Source organism: Saccopteryx bilineata, chromosome 8, assembly GCF_036850765.1.
Source record: "Saccopteryx bilineata isolate mSacBil1 chromosome 8, mSacBil1_pri_phased_curated, whole genome shotgun sequence".
Classification (NCBI taxonomy): Eukaryota; Metazoa; Chordata; class Mammalia; order Chiroptera; family Emballonuridae; genus Saccopteryx; species Saccopteryx bilineata.
In genome coordinates, this window is record NC_089497.1 from 87,218,473 (window position 1) to 87,242,328 (window position 23,856).

Below are 23,856 nucleotides of genomic sequence, written 5' to 3' on the forward strand. Positions count from 1 at the left end.
GGTTTTCTTGACTAAAGATATTTGTGAGCCATTGATGGATGCCCTTTGGGGTTGAAGCTTGTTATTAGCTCACTCACACCCCAGTCCTAGTTTTGGCAGTAAATGACAACAAGTACAACTGGGCATTCTCAATGATCTCCCTTCTTCCTCTGACTTTGCCAAACTAACTACCAGAATCTGTTTTTTCTTTTATTCCTTTAAGTTGAACATCAAGGATGTATTGTCGCAGCACAGAGACTGAAAAGATTGTAATGGTCTTTTATGGTGTCTGGCAGGATTTGCAACAGGTATTAATGGGACGTAAATAGCTCGTGGAAGGTATTGAACAAAACTGTTTAATGCACGGAGGTTGTACCAAGAGAAAAATCTATACGTAGTTGGAATTCAGTTTACCTTGAACATTTCTGCTACCCACGTCCTTGGTAAATCTTGTAATAAAAGCAAATTTCAACAATTTATATTTTAAGGGTGGGAGATGAATTTCCTCACCACATTTTTCTTACGACCCTGGAGGTTGTGGGTTTAAGCGAACGAGTGAAGATGGCAGGCAGGCTGAGCTGCAGCAGGAGGCGGCGGCGGCGGCGGGAGGCCGGAGGTGACAGCCAACCTCGGGGAGGGCAGGAGGTCTGGGTATGGAGTGCCCGAGCCTGCCCAGACCTGGCTCAAAGATGAGAATTACTATTTGGTGGGAATAGGACACTAAAATGTCCTACGGGTGGCAACAAGCATTGATATTGTACCATACCTACAATCGAGAAAGAAACAGTTATTTATTCTGCTTTCTGAAAGCAGAGCCGCAATAGGGCCAGTGGCAGCAGCGGTGGCAGCATCACATTTCCCGAAGGTCAGGATGAGTCTCACTTTCTCCTGGGTTATTCATCGAGAGTCCAGCCCTTCTAGTTCTTTAATATGGAAAAGATTTAAAAAGTCCTCCTCCACCCCGCCTCCTAGGTCTGTACGGTATAGAACATTTCCTGCAATTTCTAGTGGGGAAAATAGTAATAGTAATGATACAGCTTATTGGTGATTCCAACAAGAAATCAATACTCTGCTAGTCTTTCATTCTTTTTTTGGAGGGTGGGGGGGCGCAGTGTCTGCTCCCCTCTGGTCCCCCCGCCCCGCCGCCCTCCCCGTAGCTCCCTTTCTCCGCCTCCTCGGCGATTGCCATCTGACAAGATCTCCAAATCAAAGTGATAAATCGCTCCAAACTTTTTTTGGCGGCGCTGAGATGTTGGAGGGGCGTTTAGCGCGCATGTGCGAAGGTGTCCAAACTGACAATGCTGGAGAGATAGCGAGTGTGGATTGAGAGAAAGGGAGAGAGGGAGGGAGAGAGAGTGAAAGAGGGATAGACGGAGAGTGTGTGTAAGTGTGTGTGTGTGTTTGTGTGTGTGTGTGTGTGTGTGAGAGAGAGAGAGAGAGAGAGAGAGAGAGAGAGAGAAGAGGGAGGGAGGGAGAGAGAGCAAAAGAAGGAAAAGATCCAAGAAAAAAAAAACCCAACCACACACCAGCGGCTGCAGGACTGGGCACAGCATGAGATCCAAAGGCAGGGCAAGGAAACTGGCCACAAGTAGGTGCAATATCCCTTTTCTATTGGCTTTCCCCCTCCTCTGCCATCTTGCATATCTGTCTCCAGCGCTCCGGGCGGGAGCGCGGGGCTGCCTCTAGCTCCGGGGCCCCGGGTGGAGGGCAGGCGCAGCGCCGCCCCAGCAACCTGCCGGTCCCAGCCTCCCCTCCCGGCCGAACGCGCTTTCTCTCCTGTTTTGGGCGCCCGAGGAGCCAGGCAGCCTTCAGCCTCGCGCCGACCAGCTGTGGCAACCCCGGGGTGGGGGTGGGGGTGGGGTAGCAAAGACTGGGGTGGGAGGGAGGAGAGAGCGCGAGAATGAGCGGGAAGGGGTGGGGGGGGCGAAATGGAGATGTGAGAGTCTCCCCCTCCTCTTCCCTTCCCCCAGGCGGAGGAGAGTTGCCTCTGGCCAACCAGCTAGTACCGGGTGTGGGAGGGGGAGCCGGGGGGGGCGGGCTGGGGGAGAAAGCATTTTTAGTCCTCAGTTTGTTTCTGGGGTTTGGGTGGGTGGCAGGCTCCGAGGGAGCCACGGTGGTGGTGGCGGCAGGCAGCAGTGGTGGAGTTGGGAAAAGTTGCCAGGCGGCCGCTGGAAGTTGCGCGGGCTGGCGGGCTGCGCCGAGCTGCGGTTGCGGTAGTGGGCGCTGTGCGCTCGGATGTGCTCTCCAGCGTGCGCGGCGCCGCGGGAGGACTGGGGTGGGAGAGGGGGAGACGATGGTGGGGGCTGTAGTCTCGGGGTGTGTATGGGCGCACCGGCAGCAGAGCTACTGGCTCCGCAGAGCTGCTAGCAGGTGGGGAGAGAAGAGGACCCACGAGCGGAAAGCGGGTAGTGGAGGGCGTGCAGCCAGCGGCAACAGCTGCCGAGGAGAAGGGGGCCGAAAGGGCGCGCTCTGGCCCCTGAGTTTCAAGCTGGCGGGGCGCCTAGTGACCCCCAGGGGGCGGGCTGCCGGGACTTCGGGCCGCGGAGAAGGGCCGGCGGAGTCTCCTGCTCTCCTTGTGGACGCAGCCCAGGTCTCGGGTCACTAACCCTGCCGGCGCCCCCTGCCTGCTCTGCGTGGAGCGGCCTGGGGCAGACAAGGGCAATTGGATTTCGGAAGGGGGCGGAGGGACCCCATCTCCCACTGTTTTTGCAGAAGTGTTAGGTGACTTCGCCCAGCATTGCTTGCGGAGCCGACACTCTCTGAGATGGCATGAGCGTCTACCGGGAGTGTTAGCAACTAGGCTGAGTTTGCTGAAATGCTTCTACCTCGAGTCTAAGGGTACTCGTTGTTGGTACCAAGACCAGGAGCAACTCGGGGCAGCCCACAGTGCTTTTCAGCGAGGTGTCAGCAGTGGGGCTGGGACAGCACCCGGAGAGGACAGGCCTCTGTTCGCTTTCCCATTTTCTGACAACAGAACTCTAATTGTTTTGCTTGTGGACTAGGGAGAGAAGAGGTGGGTGGGGGTGGGTGGGATGCGTCTCCCCAGTGAAATCCTTAGTCTCTCCCCCACCCCTCCCTCGCATAATAAAACCGAGTACTCTCCACGCCATCCACGCAGCCTCTGGAGTGCCCGCAGCGGCAGCGCGAAAGGGAGCCTCAGGTTCCGGCTCGGCCCGCTGGTTTCTCTGGCGCTGGGAGAGCACGGGCCAGCCCCGCGAGAAGCTGCCCCTGTGGGCGCCTTGCCAGTGCTCCCTCCAGTCCTCACCCAAGCACTCCCTCATTCCCCCGTGCGTTTCCTTTCGCCCTGGTCTCCAGGATTAACCTAAATATAAGGTTCTTTGGGTCATCGGTCTATCTGTTTCTCCTTTGGATATTGTTCATTTCACTTAGCTGCGACAGTGTCAGCGCGCTGGTGGAACTACTGTTTTTCCTGTTTGCTTTTAAATGAGGCCAATGTCTTTATTTTCATCTGAGGAGGAATAAATGTGCTTGCAGGCTTGGGGACTTCAATAGTAACTAAAGGTTAGGTGCGTGTGTGTGTGTGTGTGTGTGTGTGTGTGTGTGTTTGGGGGGGGGTATGGGATGGGGGCGGGGGGGGTAGACAGCCTTATTACAACCAAGTGTAAATTGTGAAATGAAAGCCGAAGGCTTCGCGCGCCTCTTGCCGGGTATCCGCCGAAGTGAAAGCAGAACACAAAACCCTTAGAATTGTCATGAGCAACTTTTTCAACTGTTTTAATTGCCAAGCTGTATGCTGTCGTATTAAAATATTCCTGCACGCACAGCCCATTTAGCATTTAGAAACCAAGCCTCTTTTCCGATCTGGTGACCGTTGTCATTCATCCAGTGGGAGACCCATTTATTTTGTTTCTAGTGTCTCTAAGGATGCCGCTGCCGCTTTCTGCTAACTAGATACGAACTCTTACAAACTTTTCTTGCTGAGTCTTCGGTTCCCGCTCGCGCTGTTCCAGCGGTTGCCACCGTGGCTGCTTTTTTTCAGACAGAAGTACCACTTTATGCAATTCTTCAGTTACAATCTGAGTAATAAAGGAAATCACATTAAAACTATGCATTTTTGTATATCGAAGCGCTAGTTCCTTCCCCCGCGTAGTGTGTGAGTTTCCAAGCGTGTGGTGGTGACCCCTGCCGTGCAATCTAACGAAACTTTGCTGCACTGTCTGCACCGTTTTCTTTCTTTTTCTGGTTAGGAAGAGGCAGTGTGACCAGTATACTTTAAAAACAAACCTACCTTTATTGTCACAAAAGTAAACATTGCAATGGAAGCAAATAACATAGAAACAGCTGTTTTCTCGATTGCATGTTAATCTTTTTGTCTTTCGTAAATTTCTCTGGTGGCCAAGCCCTGTCGCGGTCTTGGCGTCGGTACGGGAGCCCGTGGACCAAGACCAGGGACCACAGACCCTGAAAATACCCACTAAAGTCAAACCCAAAATGAATACACAACACATTTTCTAATTTACAGGGCTTAGGAAAAAACATAATAGTTTTAACTGGTAAATTCGTTGCAATTATTTGGGAGGAATAAACTATTTAATTAAAAAATTAAGAAGGGAAAAACAAGAAGCTTGACATCTGTACTGTCAAAAGCCCATGGCTTTTATTCCCATCTTCAAAAAAAGAAAAATAAAAACCAAGCCCACTCTGGCAGCTCTGGGGTCTCCTAGCGTTTTCTTGGGCTGCTAAGACAGCACCTGGGCCGGGCTAGAAATGCCTGTTGCAACTGTTTTTCTCCTGATGACGGGAAAGAAGTGAGGTTAGGTTTGCTCAGCACGTCTAGAGCCCTGGACCTCACTTCCCTGAAGTGATACCCTCAGGGTTTCAATTACAGCAATGAACGAATTGCAACGACTAACCTCCCTCAGCTACCGGCCCCCCAGAAGTCTCGTAAAGACCCAGAAGGCTGCAGGGGCACTTGTTATTTGTACACTTGATCTCTGTTTAAAAAGAGGTTTTCAAGTAGGGAAGGTAGATGACGACCCTTCCTCCTGAGCTTAAACCGTAGAAGCACCAATATCGAAGATGGTAAAGGAAATGCGACTCAGATTCCAAACTGCGCTGTTCGCTCGCCTACCTACTTACGTTTCTTTCATCCTTTAAAAAAAGATGAAAACATAGAGCTTTGCTAAAAAAAATATACATTTTAGTTGTTTATTTCATACGGCTTTTGAGGAGGAAAAACCGCTGTCCCGACGGAGGCAGAGGCCGCTTCTAGGAAGGCAGTTTACTTGCCATTACTTGACCATTACCCTGGCTTAGGACTTTTTTATTGCTTTTGGCACTTGGAGTGTAGTCTTTCTGAAGCATTTCTATGTGCTTCGCCAATAAAATAAAATAAAATAAAATAAAATAATAAAAAATCTGTGTTTAAGGGAAGGTTAATAACGCTTTTCATTTCCCCCTCATCCTCAACACTGTGGAAGCGACGGTTCATTAGCTGCAGAGGCAGGAAGGATGGAAAGAAAGGCTTCCTTTTCAGGTTTTTATTTGTAGGGGCTGGAAAGTCGAAGGTCTTGGCTACGGTGCTAGTGTTTGTGAGTGTGTCTTTTGCAGGGTAGCTCAGCACTCAGCTTTCAGAGCAAAGTCTACCACCGGGCTGGGCCTCCTCTGCCGGCATTCAACACGTAGGTCGCTTACGGAATAGAAATTAACATGTAATTTCACGAAATTTTTGTTTTTTTCTTCTTTCTCCTCCCCCCCCTCCTCCTCCTCCTCCTCCTCCTCCTCCTCCTCCTCCTCCTCCTCCTCCTCCTCCTCCTCCTCCTCCTCCTCCTCCTCCTCTTCTTCTTCTTCTTCTTCTTCTTCTTCTTCTTCTTCTTCTTCTTCTTCTTTTCCTCCTCCTCCTCCTCCTTCTCCTCCTCCTCTTCCTCCTTCTTCTTTGGAAAAAGTTGAAGGCAATAACTCTGTAAGCAGTCTCCCTTTAAACATTTTGTCGTTTGCAGTTTATTTTATTTCATATTTGGAAGTTAGGGCCAGGTTATCTGAGGCTGCAGATGTGGCCTGATGCAGGAAGGCCACAGCTGAGAACACCTGGCTCTGTTTTCCTGGGCAAGGAGGGCAAGAGAGCCCCGAGTTGCCCTCAGCACACCCAGCTCCTGCCTCTGTCCCTGCTCCCTCTTTGCTTTGTCTCTGCTGTAAGCTAGCCTGGAAGTGGAGAAACTTGACTTGTCATCTCCCAACCAATGGCTCTTACCCTGTTCCCTAGGTACTCAGTGCCTGGCAGAGCACTACTCTCAAGAGCTAGACATACCTTCCCATCCCTCATCCCAAAGCTTCTTGGTTTGGAGGAAGCGGTCTCGATAGAGAGCATAGAGCGGGAGAGGCCCTGGGCAGTAGGGCGGCAGAGCCCCCCAGGGCAGCTCCCACAGCTCTCTCCTCCAGCTGCTCAGCCCCTGGCTCCCAGGCTGAGGCCAGAACCCTCCTCCCCTCTCCAATCTCAGGGGCTATATGCCTGCTTCCCTCAGAGCAGTTTGCATTGACGGTATACACACACATGCACACACAAACACTCACACACACTCACACATCCAAGGTTCAGAAACCTAGTCAAGTAAAGAGAGCAGGCACACCTGGCTTATTCACTCTTCCCAGCAGAGAGGCCCCTTCCCAGCCCCGTTTGGCAGGGGAGTGAGAGGCTGGGGAAGCGATGGGGAGACAGTCACACTAAAAGGATGTTAGGCACATTTTTCCAGAGTGACAGTGAACCCCTCCTCAGCTGGAAGCCGCTGCTCTAGGCATTTTCTAAAAAGGTCTGTGGGGTCTGCTTTTCTTTTCCGCTGGACTGCCCAGTATGAACCATTAGTTCCCTCCCCACTCCATTGCTGTGGTCTTCTTTCTAAAATTAGATCCCCCCTTCCCCCCTCTTCTGGCCTTCTGTGTTTACCAGGGAACTCTCAAGGAAATTGACTGTGTAGTGAGAACAAGTGTGAGGAAGAGGATAAAAAGAGACAAACAAATGGAACAGAAAACAAGAGAGGAAGAAAGGAAGCGAGAAGCATTGTGATTCTCTGAATTCTCTGTTCACACACAGATTGGTATTATTCCCCCCCCCCCCAGTAAATGAACAAAATATAATCCTTGTTAATTACCTTTGCTTACATGACATACAAGAAACTTCAGAATTGTTTCTACATAAGGAAGAAACTGTTTACAAAACTCTTTCAAAAGTGTGACATATTGCTCTAGTTCAGCACTAAAAAGCTAAACACACTTGCCCTCCTTTGAAGTGCCCTGGCTAGGGCAGCTTATTTGAGTGCGGTTCAGATATTGCTGTGGGTATAACTAATGGCCTCTACCTATTTAGCTCAAGTGGGAGGAGAGAAAGGCCTGAATTCCTTGTCCAATGGGTCCCTCTGGGGACTGAGTTCTGGCTCTCAGCCAGTTCTGTACAATGTCAACATTGAATATTTGAATTCCCAGACTCTCTTTAACAAGTTTCTAAATAAATAAACTCATTGTGTGTCTGTGTTTAAAATTATTTCACCTTTCATAGAAGCTACAGCATCTTATTACATTGGCCTTGCAACTTGATTTTTTAAAAAATAAACAAACAAACAAACAAAGCTTAAAGTATTTTAGTAGAAAAATCACAATATGTATGCTTTGCAAAAACATTCTCTTGTATGGTTGGGTTGGTGCTATTTAGAGGGATCTTGGGCTGTTTAGTGTGATGTGATAGTGAATTATAATAATAAAAACCATACTAAATTCAGAAAGTCAGTGAAACATTAATTACATCTTAAGGGAGGCCTGTCTGATTGTGTAACTGTAATGTCTTTAAGCATGTGATAATTTTGCCTGCTATGTCCTATAGGGGGACAGAGAGCTTCACTGAGGAGTCTAACTGTATATCTAGGTACTCCCCAGACTATAGGTATTGGTAGGTATAGACTTCTGCCCAGATGGAGTTCTGTTTCTTGGCATTTTTTTTCTCTATCTGTGTCTGTCTTTGTAACTTGGAATGGGTAGATACACAGATGTTATTCTCATATTTCAGTATGGTTTTGAAAAGGACCACATGAATCCTGTTTTTACTAATCTCTCAGCATTTGAACATCTATGGCATTTTAATGCAGATAGGAACATACTTGTTCTAAGAAGTATACACAATTTAAAAAAAAAAAGCAAGTCTAGTTCTCTTGAAAGTGTGGACCCCATCTGGAGTTGTTAGAAAAGAAAGTGGAATTCACTCTAATTTATGTGTATAAAGTACAACATTATTAAAAAGAATGGGATTTGAAAGGGCACACAGCAAAACCCATAATGTTTAGCTGGTAATGTCGAGAGCTCAAAGCCAAGAAAAAAAATACCACCAACCCATACAAACCCTAAAATAGATTACAATGACCTCAGCCATTTTCATTTTCAAAAATAATAGCCATGATTAAAATGGGAGAGTGTTTTACTTGGAACCATACTCTTCTGCATTATTATAAAAGCTGTTTTGTGGTTAAAGAACTGTTTCATTATAGAAAAAAAGGGCAATTGAATTTTTAATCAAATTCCTGACTCTTCAAAAGCTCTCATTCTTGAATTACTTCTTATTTTGATTTTAATTATTATTCTTATTCATTTGCAAACTTTTTTTTGCTTGTAAATTAGCCAGATCCTTGACTACTAACTTTTATAACAATTCTAAAGGAGAAATTTGATTTAGAAAAGAGATTTTATAAATTCCCTTAGCAGACACCTGCTTAAGGGTCACTGACTATATAAAGAGAAAGAACCAAAGCTTTCTTAACCTGTTCAAGAATCAGCCTAAAGGAATTAATTTTGTGTGCTAGGGTTGTTCACATTACAGCATTTATGCAAGTCTTTGTATATAACACTTGGTGGGCTTTGTACATAACAATAGACAGGCTTACAAAACAAATATCAATGCAATCCTTCTGTGAGCATGGACAAGCTACTCCCCTGCTCTCAGTAACATTGCAGTCGTGTTTATCAGTGTGTGAATCTGGGTGTTGTCCCTGACTGGATAGCTGGGTCATCTTGAAGTTAGGGACTGCCTCTGAGCCCCAGCATCTTTACCAGTAAAGTGGGAGTACCAATATTACCCTTTCTTGGCTGATCTGAGGTTTAAATGGGGTAGCTGTATGTAAGGTATTTGAGTCACAAGCAGTCACCTAACAAATCTTAGTCATTTCTCTTCCAATATATCAATTAAATTTTCTGAAGATGCTCTGGCTGGTTGGCTCAGTGGTAGAGCATCAGCCTGGGGGCATGGACACCCTGGGTTTCCATTCCTGGTCAGTGCATGCAGGGGAAGAAGAGACCATCTACTTCTTCACCCCTCCCTTCTCCCTCCTTTCCTGCAGCCATGGCTCAGTTGGAGCAAGTTGGCTCTGGGTGCTGAGGATGACTCCATGGCCTCGCCTCAGCTGAGCAACAGAGAAACAGCTCCAGATGGGCAGAGCACTGCCCAGTACGGGGCTTGCTGGGTGAATCTGGGTTGGGTTGCATTCAGGAGTCTATCTCTTTGCCTCCCCATTTCTCAATTAAGAAAATAATTTTTTTTCTGAAGAGAAACTTTTTTAGACATTATTATCCTTCTTGTATTTTTTTCTTTTACCCCCTTCACTGTAGAAGTAGTTGCATGTATAGAGTAAGCATTTTGTATGCCTTCTCAATAAAGCATGTCCTCAGGATAAAAGATAGTCATATCTAAAATTTGGGTTCATAAAAACTGTCTATACCAAGCCAAAATAGGCAAAAAAGTTTATTTGGCAAATTTGAGAATCTTTACCTTTTTTTTTTTTTTGGTGAGGACACTATATAAATGAAGTGATTTAGATTTCAACTTTGCCCCACAGATTTCAACATTGTATGCACACAGCATAAAGTTAGTTGTGCGTACTCTCCAGTTGTTATTAGATCATGATCCATTGTGTATGAATATTTTACTTTTCATAGAATGAATTTTGTAAGTCACTTTACTACCCTAACTGAGTTGGTCTTTAAAATGAGAGGTCTGATCTAGAGTAGAGCTTGTAAACTCAAATGCTTACAGAAATTGGCAGATATAGTACATGCTTAAGCAAGGTGGGTATAAGCATAAACTCTTACTTTTATTAACAATTTTGACACCCAACCTTTGTATTCCAGAACAAGAGGGAGTGGTGGGGACTGGCAAACTGGAGTTCAGGACTTCCAGCTCACGTCTGCCATTTGTGCAAGGTGACCGGGGTCTGCTAAGTCTTCCACTTTGTAAAAAAGTCACACATCTGGCTTGTTCTGTGAATTTTCTCTACTTTAAAAAGTTGACTCAAGTTAAAAGACAACAGCTACAACAAACAACATCCCGTAGGCCTACCCATACACTTCTGTGTGTCATGTGTAGGTCGTGGACCCTGGGTTTGTGCTGTCTAGATTAGATGGTTTCCAAGGGTCCTTTAAAGTTCCAACATTTTATGATATCCAGAGGCCTTCCTGAATATTTCCTTATATTTTTAAGATCTGTATCTTCCTCTTCCACCTCAAAGTTTGTGTGTGTGTGTGTATGTGTGTGTGTTTTGATAGGTGGAAATACTTATTACAGAATCTGATATCTGGCCATTTAGCTGGAAAAAAAAGTCTTTCACGGCCATGTTTTGTCTTTCTTTCCCTCCATGCTGCTCCATCATTAATTGGTTTAAGAAAATAAACTGAAACACTCTCCTTTCACATAGCCACTGGCCACCATTCTTTCTTATTTTTCATTCAACCCATTTGATTTGTGAGCTGGGGTTGAGGAGTAAATCATAGGAGACAGTTTTTTGTGGTTTTCCACAGTGGGAGAAGAAGTCATTTGGCTACTGTGGGTATAACAGAAAAAGAGTTCACCCCTGCCCTCTAAGAGGGTCCAAATATCCTGTCCTGTACATGTGTAACTGAAGATTCTAATAGATTTTTAAGACATAAACTTAAGGAGAAAATAGTTTTTTTGGGTTTTTTTTGTATTTTTCTGAAGTTAGAAACAGGGAGGCAGTAAGACAGACTCCCACATGTGCCCGACAGGGATCCATCTGGCATGCCCACCAGGGGGCGATGCTCTGCCCATCTGGGGCATCGCTCTGTTGCAACCAGAGCCATTCTAGCACCTGAGGCAGAGGCCACAGAGCCATCCTCAGTGCCCAGGCCAACTTTGCTCCAATGGAGCCTTGGCTGCAGGAGGGGAAGAGAGAGACAAAGAGGAAGGAGAGGGGGAGGGGTGGAGAAGCAGACGGGTGCTTCTCCTGTGTGCCCTGGCCAGGAATTGAACCCTGGACTCCTGCACGCCAGGCTGATGCTCTACCACTGAACCAACTGGCCAGGGCAGGAGAAAATAGTTTTTAAGGGATGAATTTATTAAAAGACAAAAGTGACTCTCCTTGCAGCAAGGTTAGATATGTTCAGGGAACATTTGGAAATAATCATACATTATTCTGTTGATTATCATGGGTTGTATTTCTAGTAGAAGTCGTAGGTAGAATAACAGGTAAAATTAAATCCTAAGGGCTAAAAGGGCAAGGTATAGTGACAGACTACCAGTTCAATGCACATTCCCAATAAATGTTTTGGGTTTTTTTCCTTAAGATTTAATAAAAAGAGGAGAGAGAGGGGGTGGGGCTCGAGAAGTATCAACTCATAGTTGCTTCACTTTAGTTGTTCACTGATTGCTTGCCATGTGTGCCTTGACCGGGCACACTCAGGGTTGCAAACCAATGACCTCAGCTTTCCAGGTCAATGTTTTATTCACTGCGCCACCACGGCGCAATGAAGTTTGAAATAAGAATTCTATAATATATAAATCAGTATTGTAATAAACAGACTGGTCAATAAATATTTGTTACTATCAGTTAACTTTGTTGAAAAAGTATCCAATAGTGCAATACTTGTAGAGCAGGATTTAGAGTAGTGACAAACCATGCTTATAAGCACTATTAATAATGAGTTATCAACTACCTAGCTCCCAATTTTTATACCTGATGCTGAAGCCCAGATTCCTTGCTTGGTTCTTGGGAGGCCTCCTACTCTTGAGTTAGAAAAATGTGGTGATTCTGAGGCCAAGTTAGGAGTTAAATTTGTTTGGGTTCGAATCCTGGCTCCACCAATTGCCACCTGGGTAAAATGAATACAAGCCACTTAATCTTTCTGTGTCTCAGTTTTCTCACTAATAGACTAAAAATCCTTACCTCATGTAAGGATTTGATAAATAATGCATTTAAAGGGTCTTAAATATAGTAAGAATTCAACACATGTTCATTATTTTAACTTTTTAGGCTTATTTGTCTTCCTGCCCAAGACTGGTCCATTCAGCCTGATTTGTTTACTGATTCTGTCCCTCTCATTCTCTTGCTGGCCAAGCCTTGTGTTTCCATCGTCCAACTTTTGGCTACCATACTGTCATAGTCTACAGCTATACCCGCACTGTACTTTGACCATCAATATCTAACTCTTTTAAGATTATTTAAAAACCTTCCTTCTTCATGAAGTTCATTCTCATCACTCTTTGGAGACATGATTTTTCTGTCTTTTCATTTTAATGCTGTGGAATAATTTTTACCTACTATCATTTTGTCATTTTTATTACAAGTTCCTTGATTATCTATCTATTATCTATCTATCTATCTATCTATCTATCTATCTATCTATCTATCATCTAATTTTTCTAGCTAAATTATAAAACTCTGGAGAGCCCAGTTTTGTTTTGTATAGTGCCTGGTTCTATGACTTACATATGGCAGACAACGGTACAATTAGGTGATGGTTGTTACCAATGGGCTTAGGTGGATTATGTGAACCCCTTCAATTTCTTTGCCTGTAAAACTGTGCAGTCAGGTAATGTCAGCAGTAGAACTCTGGAATATCTGACACTTTAATTGCATACTAAATCCACAATTGACCCATTTTGACAGTGATAAACCACCTGGTAAGCACATTTGGAAAATAGAGTATTAGTCTTAATTTTCACCAACAATACTCCTGATTTTGCGAGTGCAGGTATAAGCCATGACTCCTCACTTAAATTGCAAATTGTTATTGCTATACACCTGATCTTAAGGTTTATGGAAACTATACAGACCTGACTCTCAAGATTGTCAATGGAGTCAAGGTAGAGCTGGTGAGACAGTTTGTGAAATCCTGTTATTCCTAGGAAGTTAGGAGTAGCCAGCTACACAAAAGTCATTGGAAATCAAGGTTTTACATACATTTTAACCCAAATTTAGATTGTATTACTATAGCCTAACCACAAGAATTTTGCCATATAGTTTAATGTGCATTTATAATTAAAAGTCTTTTTAAATAATTTAAGGCTGACAGATAATGATGGCGCATTGAATCTTGTTGCACTGATTATATTAACCCCACTCACACAATGAGGTCGCCTGAATTCAAATGCAATTATGACTTCTTCCTCTCTGCCAACAGCCTCACACCCCATTCTTTACTCCATATCCCCCACTCCCATTTTACAAATCTCTTATCTCTATGGAGAAAGCAGGGCTATTTGTGCCTCAAGCCCTGAATGATTGCAGGGTTTCATTGCCCATTAAGAGTTTTCTTCTCCCATGACCAACCTGGTATAACTTTCTATCCCACTCTTAAGGCATTGGGAACTTCTTTAAATGAGAGCAGAGACTAAGAACCATGGCTTTCATAGTTTGCTGTTGATTTAAGACTTTGCCTTTGGCCAGAACTATGAAATTAAATAGTAATAAAATGTTTCATGATAAAATAATGATAAAAATGAATGGAGGGATGGAACAACTATCTTTGTTCTGTTAAGGTCATGCTTTGTGACCTTTTGGATCTCAGACTCCTGCAAGAATCTGATAAAAAAGTATGTATAAAAATTTTCCATACAGTTTCAGTAGTTCATAGACTGAATATTATATAAGATGTGTGAATGCCATAGATATTATAGTTGTTCGCATATGTGTTCAGACATATTTCATCCTAGTATGTTATTTATATAACATCTTAAAATCTTTATCAATATTGTTTCATTATCTTAGAGATATGATTTTTTTCTGATTAAAAAATTTATATGCGCTTGTTCTAGCAATTTAAGAGCTGCAACAATTATCACATAGAAAATGAAAGTTCTTTGCAGTTGATCTTCTTTCTTGTGTCACATACTGCCTGCAGATGACCACTAATCATTGCTTAAAGTCCTGCAGATCTCCCCCATGTATTTATTAGCACATACACATACACATACACACACAGCTTTATGACTTTTTATATAGCCACTTGCTTTTTTCCCCCCTTAAGTTAATAGTGTACACCTCAGACCGTCCCCCCAGTCAGTACAAAACACTCTAAGCCAGTCTTTAAAGGCAGCAGCTTTCCCATTGTTTGGATGTAACACATTTTATTGAACCAGTTCCCTATGGATGACATTTGGGTCATTTCCAGTTTTCAGAACAGAACAAACAGAGAAGTTCCCCAAACCAGGACGCTGGGGAAAATGAAAGTGAAGTGTACAATGAGAGGAAGCTGGCAGTTCAGGGTGAAGTGTGCTGGCCTCTGAGCAGTGGGTAACATGGGGCTTGGGCAAGCCACAGAGGGTTGCCTCACCCTGTCAGGACAGAGCAGATTTCCAAGCACTTTCGTCCCCTGAAAGACCAAGAGCTGAAGTCCAGAGACAAGGTGCATCTTTGTACAGTCCACTGTGATGGATGTCATATCTGAAGCTTGCTGGGTTGTTCTGGACCTCATATTTTTGCTTCATTTCCATTTTCTCCTGTTGCCCAGGGTGTAGCTGGAATCAATCCATATGGCTTTATCTGGATAAGAATAAGTAAGTTGTCAGGGTTTCAAGTCTCAAGCTTTTTAATTTATTTTAATTATTATTTTTTTTAATAAATTTTTATTAATGGTAATGGGATGACATTAATAAATCAGGGTACATATATTCAAAGAAAACATGTCTAGGTTATTTTGTCATCAAATTATGTTGCAAACCCCTCGCCCAAAGTCAGATTGTCCTCCGTCACCCTCTATCTAGTTCTCTGTGCCCCTCCCCCTCCCCCTAACTCTCCCTCCCTCCCTCCCATGTCCTCACTCCCCCCCCACCCTTGGTAACCACCACACTCTTGTCCATGTCTCTTAGTCTCATATTTATGTTCCACCAATGTATGGAATCATGTAGTTCTTGTTTTTTTCTGATTTACTTATTTCACTCCTTATAATGTTATCAAGATCCCACCATTTTGCTGTAAATGATCTGATGTCATCATTTCTTATGGCTGAGTAGTATTCCATAGTGTATTTGTGCCACATCTTCTTTATCCAGTCTTCTATTGAAGGGCTTTTTGGTTGTTTCCATGTCTTGGCCACTGTGAACAGTGCTGCAATGAACATGGGGCTACATGTGTCTTCACGTATCAATGTTTCTGAGGTTTTGGGGTATATACCCAGTAGAGGGATTGCTGGGTCATAAGGTAGTTCTATTTGCAGTTTTTTGAGGAACCACCATACTTTCCTCCATAATGGTTGTACTACTTTACAGTCCCACCAACAGTGAATGAGGGTTCCTTTTTCTCCACAGCCTCTCCAACATTTGCTATTACCCGTCTTGTTGATAATAGCTAATCTAACAGGAGTGAGGTGGTATCTCATTGTAGTTTTGATTTGCATTTCTCTAATAACTAATGAAGCTGAGCATCTTTTCATATATCTGTTGGCCATTTGTATCTCTTCCTGGGAGAAGTGTCTGTTCATGTCCTCTTCCCATTTTTTTATTGGATTGTTTGTTTGTTTGTTGTTGAGTTTTATGAGTTCTTTGTAAATTTTGGATATTAGGCCCTTATCTGAGCTGTAGTTTGAAAATATCAGTTCCCATATAGTTGGCTGTCTGTTTATTTTGATATCAGTTTCTCTTGCTGAGCAAAAACTTTTAATTCTGATGTAGTCCCATTCATTTATCTTTGCCTTCACTTCTCTTGCCATTGGAGTCAAGTTCATAAAATGTTCTTTAAAACCCAGGTCCATGAGTTTAGTACCTATGTCTTCTTCTATGTACTTTATTGTTTCAGGTCTTATATTTAGGTCTTTGATCCATTTTGAATTAATTTTAGTACACGGGGACAGGCTGTAGTCGAGTTTCATTCTTTTGCATGTGGCTTTCCAGTTTTCCCAACACCATTTGTTGAAGAGGCTTTCTTTTCTCCATTGTGTGTTGTTGGCCCCTTTATCAAAGATTATTTGACCATATATATGTGGTTTTATTTCTGGGCTTTCTATTCTGTTCCATTGGTCTGAGTGTCTATTTTTTTGCCAATACCATGCTGTTTTGATTATTGTGGCCCTATAATATAGTTTAAAGTCAGGTATTGTAATGCCCCCAGCTTCATTCTTTTTCCTTAGGATTGTTTTGGCTATTCAGGGTTTTTTATAGTTCCATATAAATCTGATGATTTTTTGTTCCATTTCTTTAAAAAATCTCATAGGGATTTTGATGGGAATTGCATTAAATTTGTATATTGCTTTGGGTAATATGGCCATTTTGATTATATTTATTCTTCCTATCCAAGAACAAGGAATATTTTTCCATCTCATTGTATCTTTTTCGATTTCCCTTAACAATGCTTTGTAATTTTCATTATATAGGTCCTTTACGTTCTTTGTTATGTTTATTCCTAGGTATTTTATTTTTTTTGTTGCAATCGTGAAGGGGATTATTTTTGTGAGTTCGTTTTCTAATATTTCATTGTTGGCATATAGAAAGGCTATGGACTTTTGTATGTTAATTTTGTATCCTGCGACCTTACTGTATTGGTTTATTGTTTCTAATAATCTTTTTGTGGAGTCCTTCGGGTTTTCGATGTATAGGATCATATCATCAGCAAAAAGTGATAGCTTTACTTCTTCTTTTCCAATATGGATGCCTTTTATTTCTTTGTCTTGTCTGATTGCTCTGGCCAGAACTTCTAGCACCACGTTGAATAAGAGTGGAGAGAGTGGACAACCCTGTCTTGTTCCTGATTTAAGGTAGAAAGTCCTCAGTTTTATGCCGTTTAATAGGATGTTGGCTGATGGTTTATCATATATGGCCTTTATCATGTTGAGATATTTTCCTTCTATACCCATTTTGTTGAGAGTCTTAAACATAAAATTGTGTTGTATTTTATCAAAAGCCTTTTCTGCATCTATTGATAAGATCATGTGGTTTTTGTTCTTTGTTTTGTTGATATGGTGTATTACGTTAACCGTTTTGCGTATGTTGAACCATCCTTGAGATTATGGGATGAATCCCACTTGATCATAATGTATTATTTTTTTAATATGTTGTTGTATTCTATTTGCTTGTATTTTGTTTAGTATTTTAGCATCTGTATTCATTAGAGATATTGGTCTGTAGTTTTCTTTCTTTGTGCCATCCTTGCCAGGTTTTGGTATGAGGGTTATGTTGGCCTCATAAAATGTGTTTGGAAGTATTGCTTCTTCTTCAATTTTTTGGAAGACTTTGAGTAGAATAGGAACCAAGTCTTCTTTGAATGTTTGATAGAATTCACTAGTATAACCGTCTGGGCCTGGACTTTATTTTTGGGGAGATTTTTAATAGTTTTTTCTATTTCCTCCCTGCTGATTGGTCTGTTTAGGCTTTCTGCTTCTTCATGACTCAGTCTAGGAAGGTTGTATTGTTCTAGGAATTTATCCATTTCTTCTAGATTGTTGTATTTGGTGGCACATAATTTTTCATAGTATTCTACAATAATTCTTTGTATATCTATGATGTCTGTGGTGATCTCTCCTCTTTCATTTTGGATTTTATTTATTTGAGTCCTGTGTCTTTTTTCCTTGGTGAGTCTTGCCAAGGGTTTGTCAATTTTGTTGATCTTTTCAAAGAACCAACTCCTTGTTTTATTGATTTTTTCTGTTCTCTATTTCATTTATTTCTGCTCTGATTTTTATTATCTCCTTTCTTCGGCTGGTTTTGGGTTGTCTTTGTTCTTCTTTTTCTAGTTCCTTAAGGTGTGAAGTTAAGTGGTTTACTTCGGCTCTCTCTTGTTTGTTCATATAGGCCTGAAGTGATATGAACTTTCCTCTTATTACTGCTTTTGCTGCATCCCAGAGATTCTGCTATGTCGTATTTTCATTTTCATTTGTCTGTATATATCTTTTGAATTCTGCGTTTATTTCTTCTTTGACCCATTCATTTTTTAGAAGTATGTTGTTTAGTTTCCACATTTTTGTGGGTTTTTCCCCCTCTTTTTTGCAGTTGAATTCTAGTTTCAAGGCTTTATGATCAGAAAATATGCTTGGTACAATTTCAATTTTTCTAAATTTGCTGATATTGTCTTTGTGGCCCAACATATGGTCAATTCTTGAGAATGTTCCATGTACACTAGAGAAAAATGTATACTCTGTCGCTTTGGGATGAAGTGTCCTGTAGATGTCTATCATATCCAGGTGTTCTAGTATTTCGTTTAAGGCCACTATATCTTTATTGATTCTCTGTTTGGATGACCGATCTAGAGCCGTCAGCAGTGTATTGAGGTCTCCAAGTATGATTGTATTTTTGTCAGTTTTTGTTTTAAGGTCAATAAGTAGCTGTCTTATATATTTTGGTGCTCCTTGGTTTGGTGCATATATATTAAGGATTGTTATGTCTTCTTGATTCAACTTCCCATTAATCATTATGAAATGACCATTTTTGTCTCTGAGTACTTTTTCTGTCTTGTAGTCAGCATTATTAGATATGAGTATTGCTACGCCTGCTTTTTTTGGGGTGTTGTTTGCTTGGAGTATTGTTTTCCAGCCTTTCACTTTGAATTTGTTTTTATCCTTGTTGCTTAGATGTGTTTCTTGTAGGCAGCATATAGTTGGATTTTCTTTTTTAATCCATTCTGCTACTCTGTGTCTTTTTATTGGTAAGTTTAATCCATTTACATTTAGTGTAATTATTGACACTTGTGGGTTCCCTACTGCCATTTTATAAATTGCTTTCTGTTAGTTTTGTATCTAGTTTGATTCTTCTCTTTTGTTTTTCTATCATTTGTTTTTGTTTGTTTGTGTTCCATACTTCTTTCCTCTGTTGCTACCTTTTTTAAGTCAACTGTTTTTGTGGTGGTTTTTTTAAGGGTGGTTACCATTAAGTAATGAAAAGGGTACCTACCATATTCATTGTAGTACCCTATCTTATAAGTATTTCTGCACTTCATCGTCCTCTGCTACTGTTAATCTCCATCCTCTCCCCCCTTTTTTTTCTTTGTTGTCACAGTTTAAGTTTGGTTTTATTGTGTTCTTGGTGGAGCTGTTACTTGTGGTGTTGTTTTCTTTTGTTCTTTGAATCTGGTTGGAAAACCCCCTTTAGTATTTCCTGGAGTGGGGGCTTTCTGTTGATAAATTCTCTCATCTTTTCTGTATTTGTGAATGTTTTTATATCTCCTTCATACTTGAAGGATAGCTTTGATGGGTATAGTATTCTTGGCTGAAAGTTCCTCTCTTTCAGGGCTTTAGATATTGGGGTCCACTCTCTTCTAGCTTGTAGAGTTTCTGCTGAGAAATCTGATGATAATCTAATAGGCCTTCCTTTATATGTTGTACTCTTCTTTTCCCTGGCTGCCTTGAGAATTTTTTCTTTGTCATTGGTTTGTGTCATCTTTATTATGATGTGCCTTGGAGTGGGTTTGTTGGGGTTAAGAAAACTTGGTGTTCTGTTTGCTTCTTGAATTTGAGGCTTTAGTTCCTTCCACAGGCTTGGGAAGTTCTCGTCTATTATTTGTTTGAGTATATTCTCCATTTCATTTTCTTTCTCTTCTCCCTCTGATATACCTATTATTCTTATGTTATTCTTTCTGATGGAGTCAGACAATTCCTGTAGGGCTTTCTCGTTTTTTATTATTTTTGAGTCTCTTTCTTCTTCTCTCTGTTGTGCCTCAAGTTGTTTGTCTTCTATTTCACTAATCCTATCTTCAATCTGGGCTGTTCTGTTAGCTAAGCTTGTTACCTCGTTTTTCAGCTCGTGAATTGAGTTTTTCATTTCTGTTTGATTTGTTTTTATAGTTTCAATTTTCTTGGTAATATATTCTTTGTGTTCATTGAGTTGTTTTCTGATCTCCCTATATTGCCTTTCTGTGTTTTCTTGTATATCTCTGAGTATTTTTAAGATTTCTATTTTAAATTCTCTGTCATTTAGCTCCAAGGCTTCCAATATGTTAAGTCTTTTCTCCATAGATTTTTCCACATCTATTTGTGTTACCTCTCTTTCTTTTGTATCCATAATATTCGATTTCCTCTTTCTTATCGGCATCTGAGGGTGGTCTTATTGATAGCACTAATTAGAATTAATAAAGGTCAAAAAGTAAAAAAAAAAAAAAAAAAGGTAAAACACCCCCCAAAAAAACAGTAATAATTTATTATTTCCCCCTTTTTTTCTCTCTTCTCTTTCCCTCCTCTCCCCTCCTCAGGGAAATAGCGTGCCTATAATGGAGGGCCTGATTTGGGGTGAAGAGTTCAAGGGGCAAAGAAAGGGAGTAGGGACCTACTAAATGCAAAAAAAAAAAAAAAGGAAGAAAATCTTAGACAAGCATAAGATGATTTGCTTGTAAGTGATGGTCAACTAAGAGATATAATGAGAGGGATAAGAGGGAATCAGAAAAAAGGACCAAAAAAGAATAATAAAGAAGAAAAAATAAAAATAATAAGTAAAAATCTGTTGTATTAAGTGGAGCGAAGACTAAATACAATGGAGACCTTGGGTTGGGAGGACCCAAAATGCCACAAAAATAAACAAACAAGAGAAAAAAAAATAAAAACAAAAGCAAAAAAGAGAAGTAAAGCCAAAAAAAAGCCTTGAGTCCCAAATTAACTAATTTGTTCATGATTGAGGATTATATGGGAGGAAAGTAAAATGAGAAAAGAAAAAACGAATAGAAAGGAAAAAATAAGAAAAAGAGAAAAACGAAGGAAGAAATAAAATAGGAGGAGAAAAAAACACAATAAAGCCAGACAAAAAAAACAAACAAACAAAAAAAACAAAAGAGGAGAGAGTGAGAGTTAAGTGTTTTGGAGTATAACCTTAAAGGAGGGTGAGGATGAAGAAGAAAAATAAAATGCAACGCTCATGGGTAGTGTAGTTCAAGAATGGGGAAGCATAAGATGGGCAGAGAATAGAAGGACCGAGGTGGAGGAAATAAAGGCAAAAAGATAGAAGAAACAAACAACAACAACAACAAAAAAAATTAGTGGATCAAGTTGTAAAGTCTGTGGGTTTTTATTGATTTTTAGAGGTTAACTTCTTCCTTTTTCTTTTCTCTCCCTCTTCCTGGTCGGTGACTCTGTACCCCAGGCTCTGCCCCTGTGTCACTCTTAGGTAGGGATTTGCAGTTGATGGGATTCTATGGCAATGTCAGATAATTGGCTTTAGTCTTGCTGGAAGTAAAGGCTTGTTGGCGTTTGCAGGGTCCAACGATGAGAGAGTTTGCTTTCCTGGATTCTCTCTCCTAGTCCCCCCTTTCTGAATTAGCAGTCTGGTGATCCAGCTATAAGGCTGCAACTGCTTCTGCCTGGGGAGTAAGAGGCTCAAAGAGCTGGGAAATCCCCACTCTATCCCCACTCAGTGCAAGGCTTTGGGAAAGGCTCTGACAGTCAGGGCCTCCAGTGTAATCAGGCGGGGGTGGGAGTCAATTGTTGTCAAGGTGACTGTTCAGCGCCTATCATTTAGTTGGACCTCTCAACCCAGGCTTTCCATGCTTTGTAGCCTGTTTTTGCAGGGAAGAAGAGGCACTAGTCTCTGCTTACGACTAGTGTAGTATAGACCTTATTATCTGCCAAGTCCTTCTTGTTAGCGTTTATCCCTGAATATGGAGGCTCTATCAATCAGAAGTTGCCCCCGCCCCTTTAGCGAGAGGCACTAAAAAATATCACGCCTCTTGTCTTGGATCGCTGAACTGAGAGAGATCTTATCAATTAGAACCGAGGGTGCGCAGATTTTATGGGTTAAGCTAATTTCAGTGATTGGGTCGCATCTGTGCTTCCGAAGGTATTTTAGGCTGCCTGCGCGCGCCCCTCCCCCAACGCTTGATTGTTAGCTTGAATGGCTGGGTGAGGTGCCCCCCCCACAGAGAGAATCTCCCAAGCCTCTCCCGCTCGCCCTGCCGCTGGCGGCTGGACCGCACCAGGCGCAGGATAATGGAGCCCCCTGGGTGTGCGGGCCAGCAGGGCGCCCTGGGCGCGTGGAATGCCCAAGGCACGCGTGCGAATGGGGCGCTCCGGGCACCGGTGGCCGGCGACCCCCACTCGCAGTGTGCGGGCCGCTGGGAACGTCAGCGGTGCTCAACCGGACCGGGCGCGCGCGGCTGCTCGCGGCGGCTTGCGGAGGCGGCGGGGGTCGCTCCCGGCGGCCGCTCGCGGTGGCGGCTCGCGTCGGCCACTCGCGGCGGCTCGCGGTTCCCAAGTATATGGGCTGACTCACCACAGGCGCACTTCCTTGCGGTTTGAAAGAACGTCCCTGTGGTAGATTCCTCCACACCCTCATCTCTCAGATTCAAGTGATAACAGTCCTTTCGCTATCAGTTTGTGTGGAACTCCGGAATGCTCCGAGGATAAATTTTTCTGTTTCTAGTTGATAAATTTGTTGTGATTTAGGGGAGAGCTGTCGGACGCGCTGCTCACGGCGCCATTTCCCTGACGTCACTCTCGAGTTTCTTCCTATTTTAATTATTTTATTGTTATTTGTTTGCATAGTACATTATCATCACCCTACTTTATCTTGTATCTATACCTTAAGCCAATTGATGAGACTAGATAAATGCAGATAATTATTTGAAGCCAATTAAAATTTTTTTGATGTTCTTTAAAAAGATACAATAATTTCTAACCTATGAATTGGAAAGGCCATTTTTATAGGAAAATGTTTTTCACTGGGTAACCAGGCTATGGGAAAATTTTCATAATGGAAACTATCTTGTACTTTTAACTATAGCATCAAAAATATGAAAGTATAATGTTACATAAAGCTCATCAGATGCAAAATTCCAGTTTTTGATTATAAGCTATAAACCGGGATAGAGAGACTTCTGAAAAAAAAATTTTTTTGGCAATGATGTTGTTAATTAAGTATAAAAAATTAAGAAAAAAAATGAGCTCATCTCATTCCTTTACACAGAAGGTTACAAAAATGGAACAGCTGGATTTTGGTTCTAGTGGGAACAGCTTTGCTTATTAAAGCTCATTGGATTATGTTAGATTAAAAACACTAGACATTTTAGATTGAATTTGAAAATGTACCATCCAAAGAATTAAAATTTTAGGCATATAAGTCTTTTTAAGAATTAATTTTCTTTGTGATTTTGATTCTTTAGAGTACAACATTAGTTCCAGATTCATATTAATTTTTTGTGGATGCATAAAGATTGTTCCATGGGGAATTGCCTTGTTAACATTTTCAAAGTATATTTGAAATGAGATCAATCAAACACAGTCAATAAATAGTGATTGTATATAAAAGGAACAATGAAAAAAATCCTAGAAACACACAGTTTCCTGAATACATTGAGTGTCAGCATTTGACAGACAATCCCTGACAATGGTTTGTTAATTGAGACAAAGATGCCCATGTGCCTCTTGCTGGCTATCAGTGCCTGCAAAATGGTTTTGTGAACTTGAAACACTGAATCTTGTGCCCGACTCTTCTTCAAATAACTTGTTAGCATGGTGAAGCCACGCTCCTGCAAGCTGCAGTGCCTTTCTGGGTACCTGGGGTCTTTCATCTGAAAATAGTACCAAACCTCATTTCTCTTTATGCCTGTCAGCTGTGGAGGTCCCTGCCTGCCTCACTAAATATCAACGTGTTAATACTGATATGGTTTTTATTCAGATACTTGAAAATAAAACCAGGCCTTTTATAAATACTTACTTGGTGACTATCACCAACATTCATTCAACAAC

General features: G+C 41.9%; 1 protein-coding gene across 7 annotated transcripts in view; it reads left to right on the forward strand.

The window, feature by feature from the left end:
• The first annotated feature begins 1,234 nt into the window (after positions 1-1,234).
• MECOM (MDS1 and EVI1 complex locus) overlaps positions 1,235-23,856 on the forward strand; it is a 701,730-nt gene continuing 679,108 nt past the window's right edge. For 4 of the 7 annotated variants that reach the window (XM_066241043.1, XM_066241046.1, XM_066241044.1 and 1 more), the window contains exon 1: positions 1,235-1,567. In XM_066241043.1, the coding sequence (XP_066097140.1) occupies positions 1,531-1,567 (37 nt within the window). In that variant the 5' untranslated portion in view covers positions 1,235-1,530. The remainder of the gene's footprint in view (positions 1,568-23,856) is intronic. The other 3 variants (XM_066241058.1, XM_066241047.1, XM_066241059.1) reach the window with 2 other exon arrangements.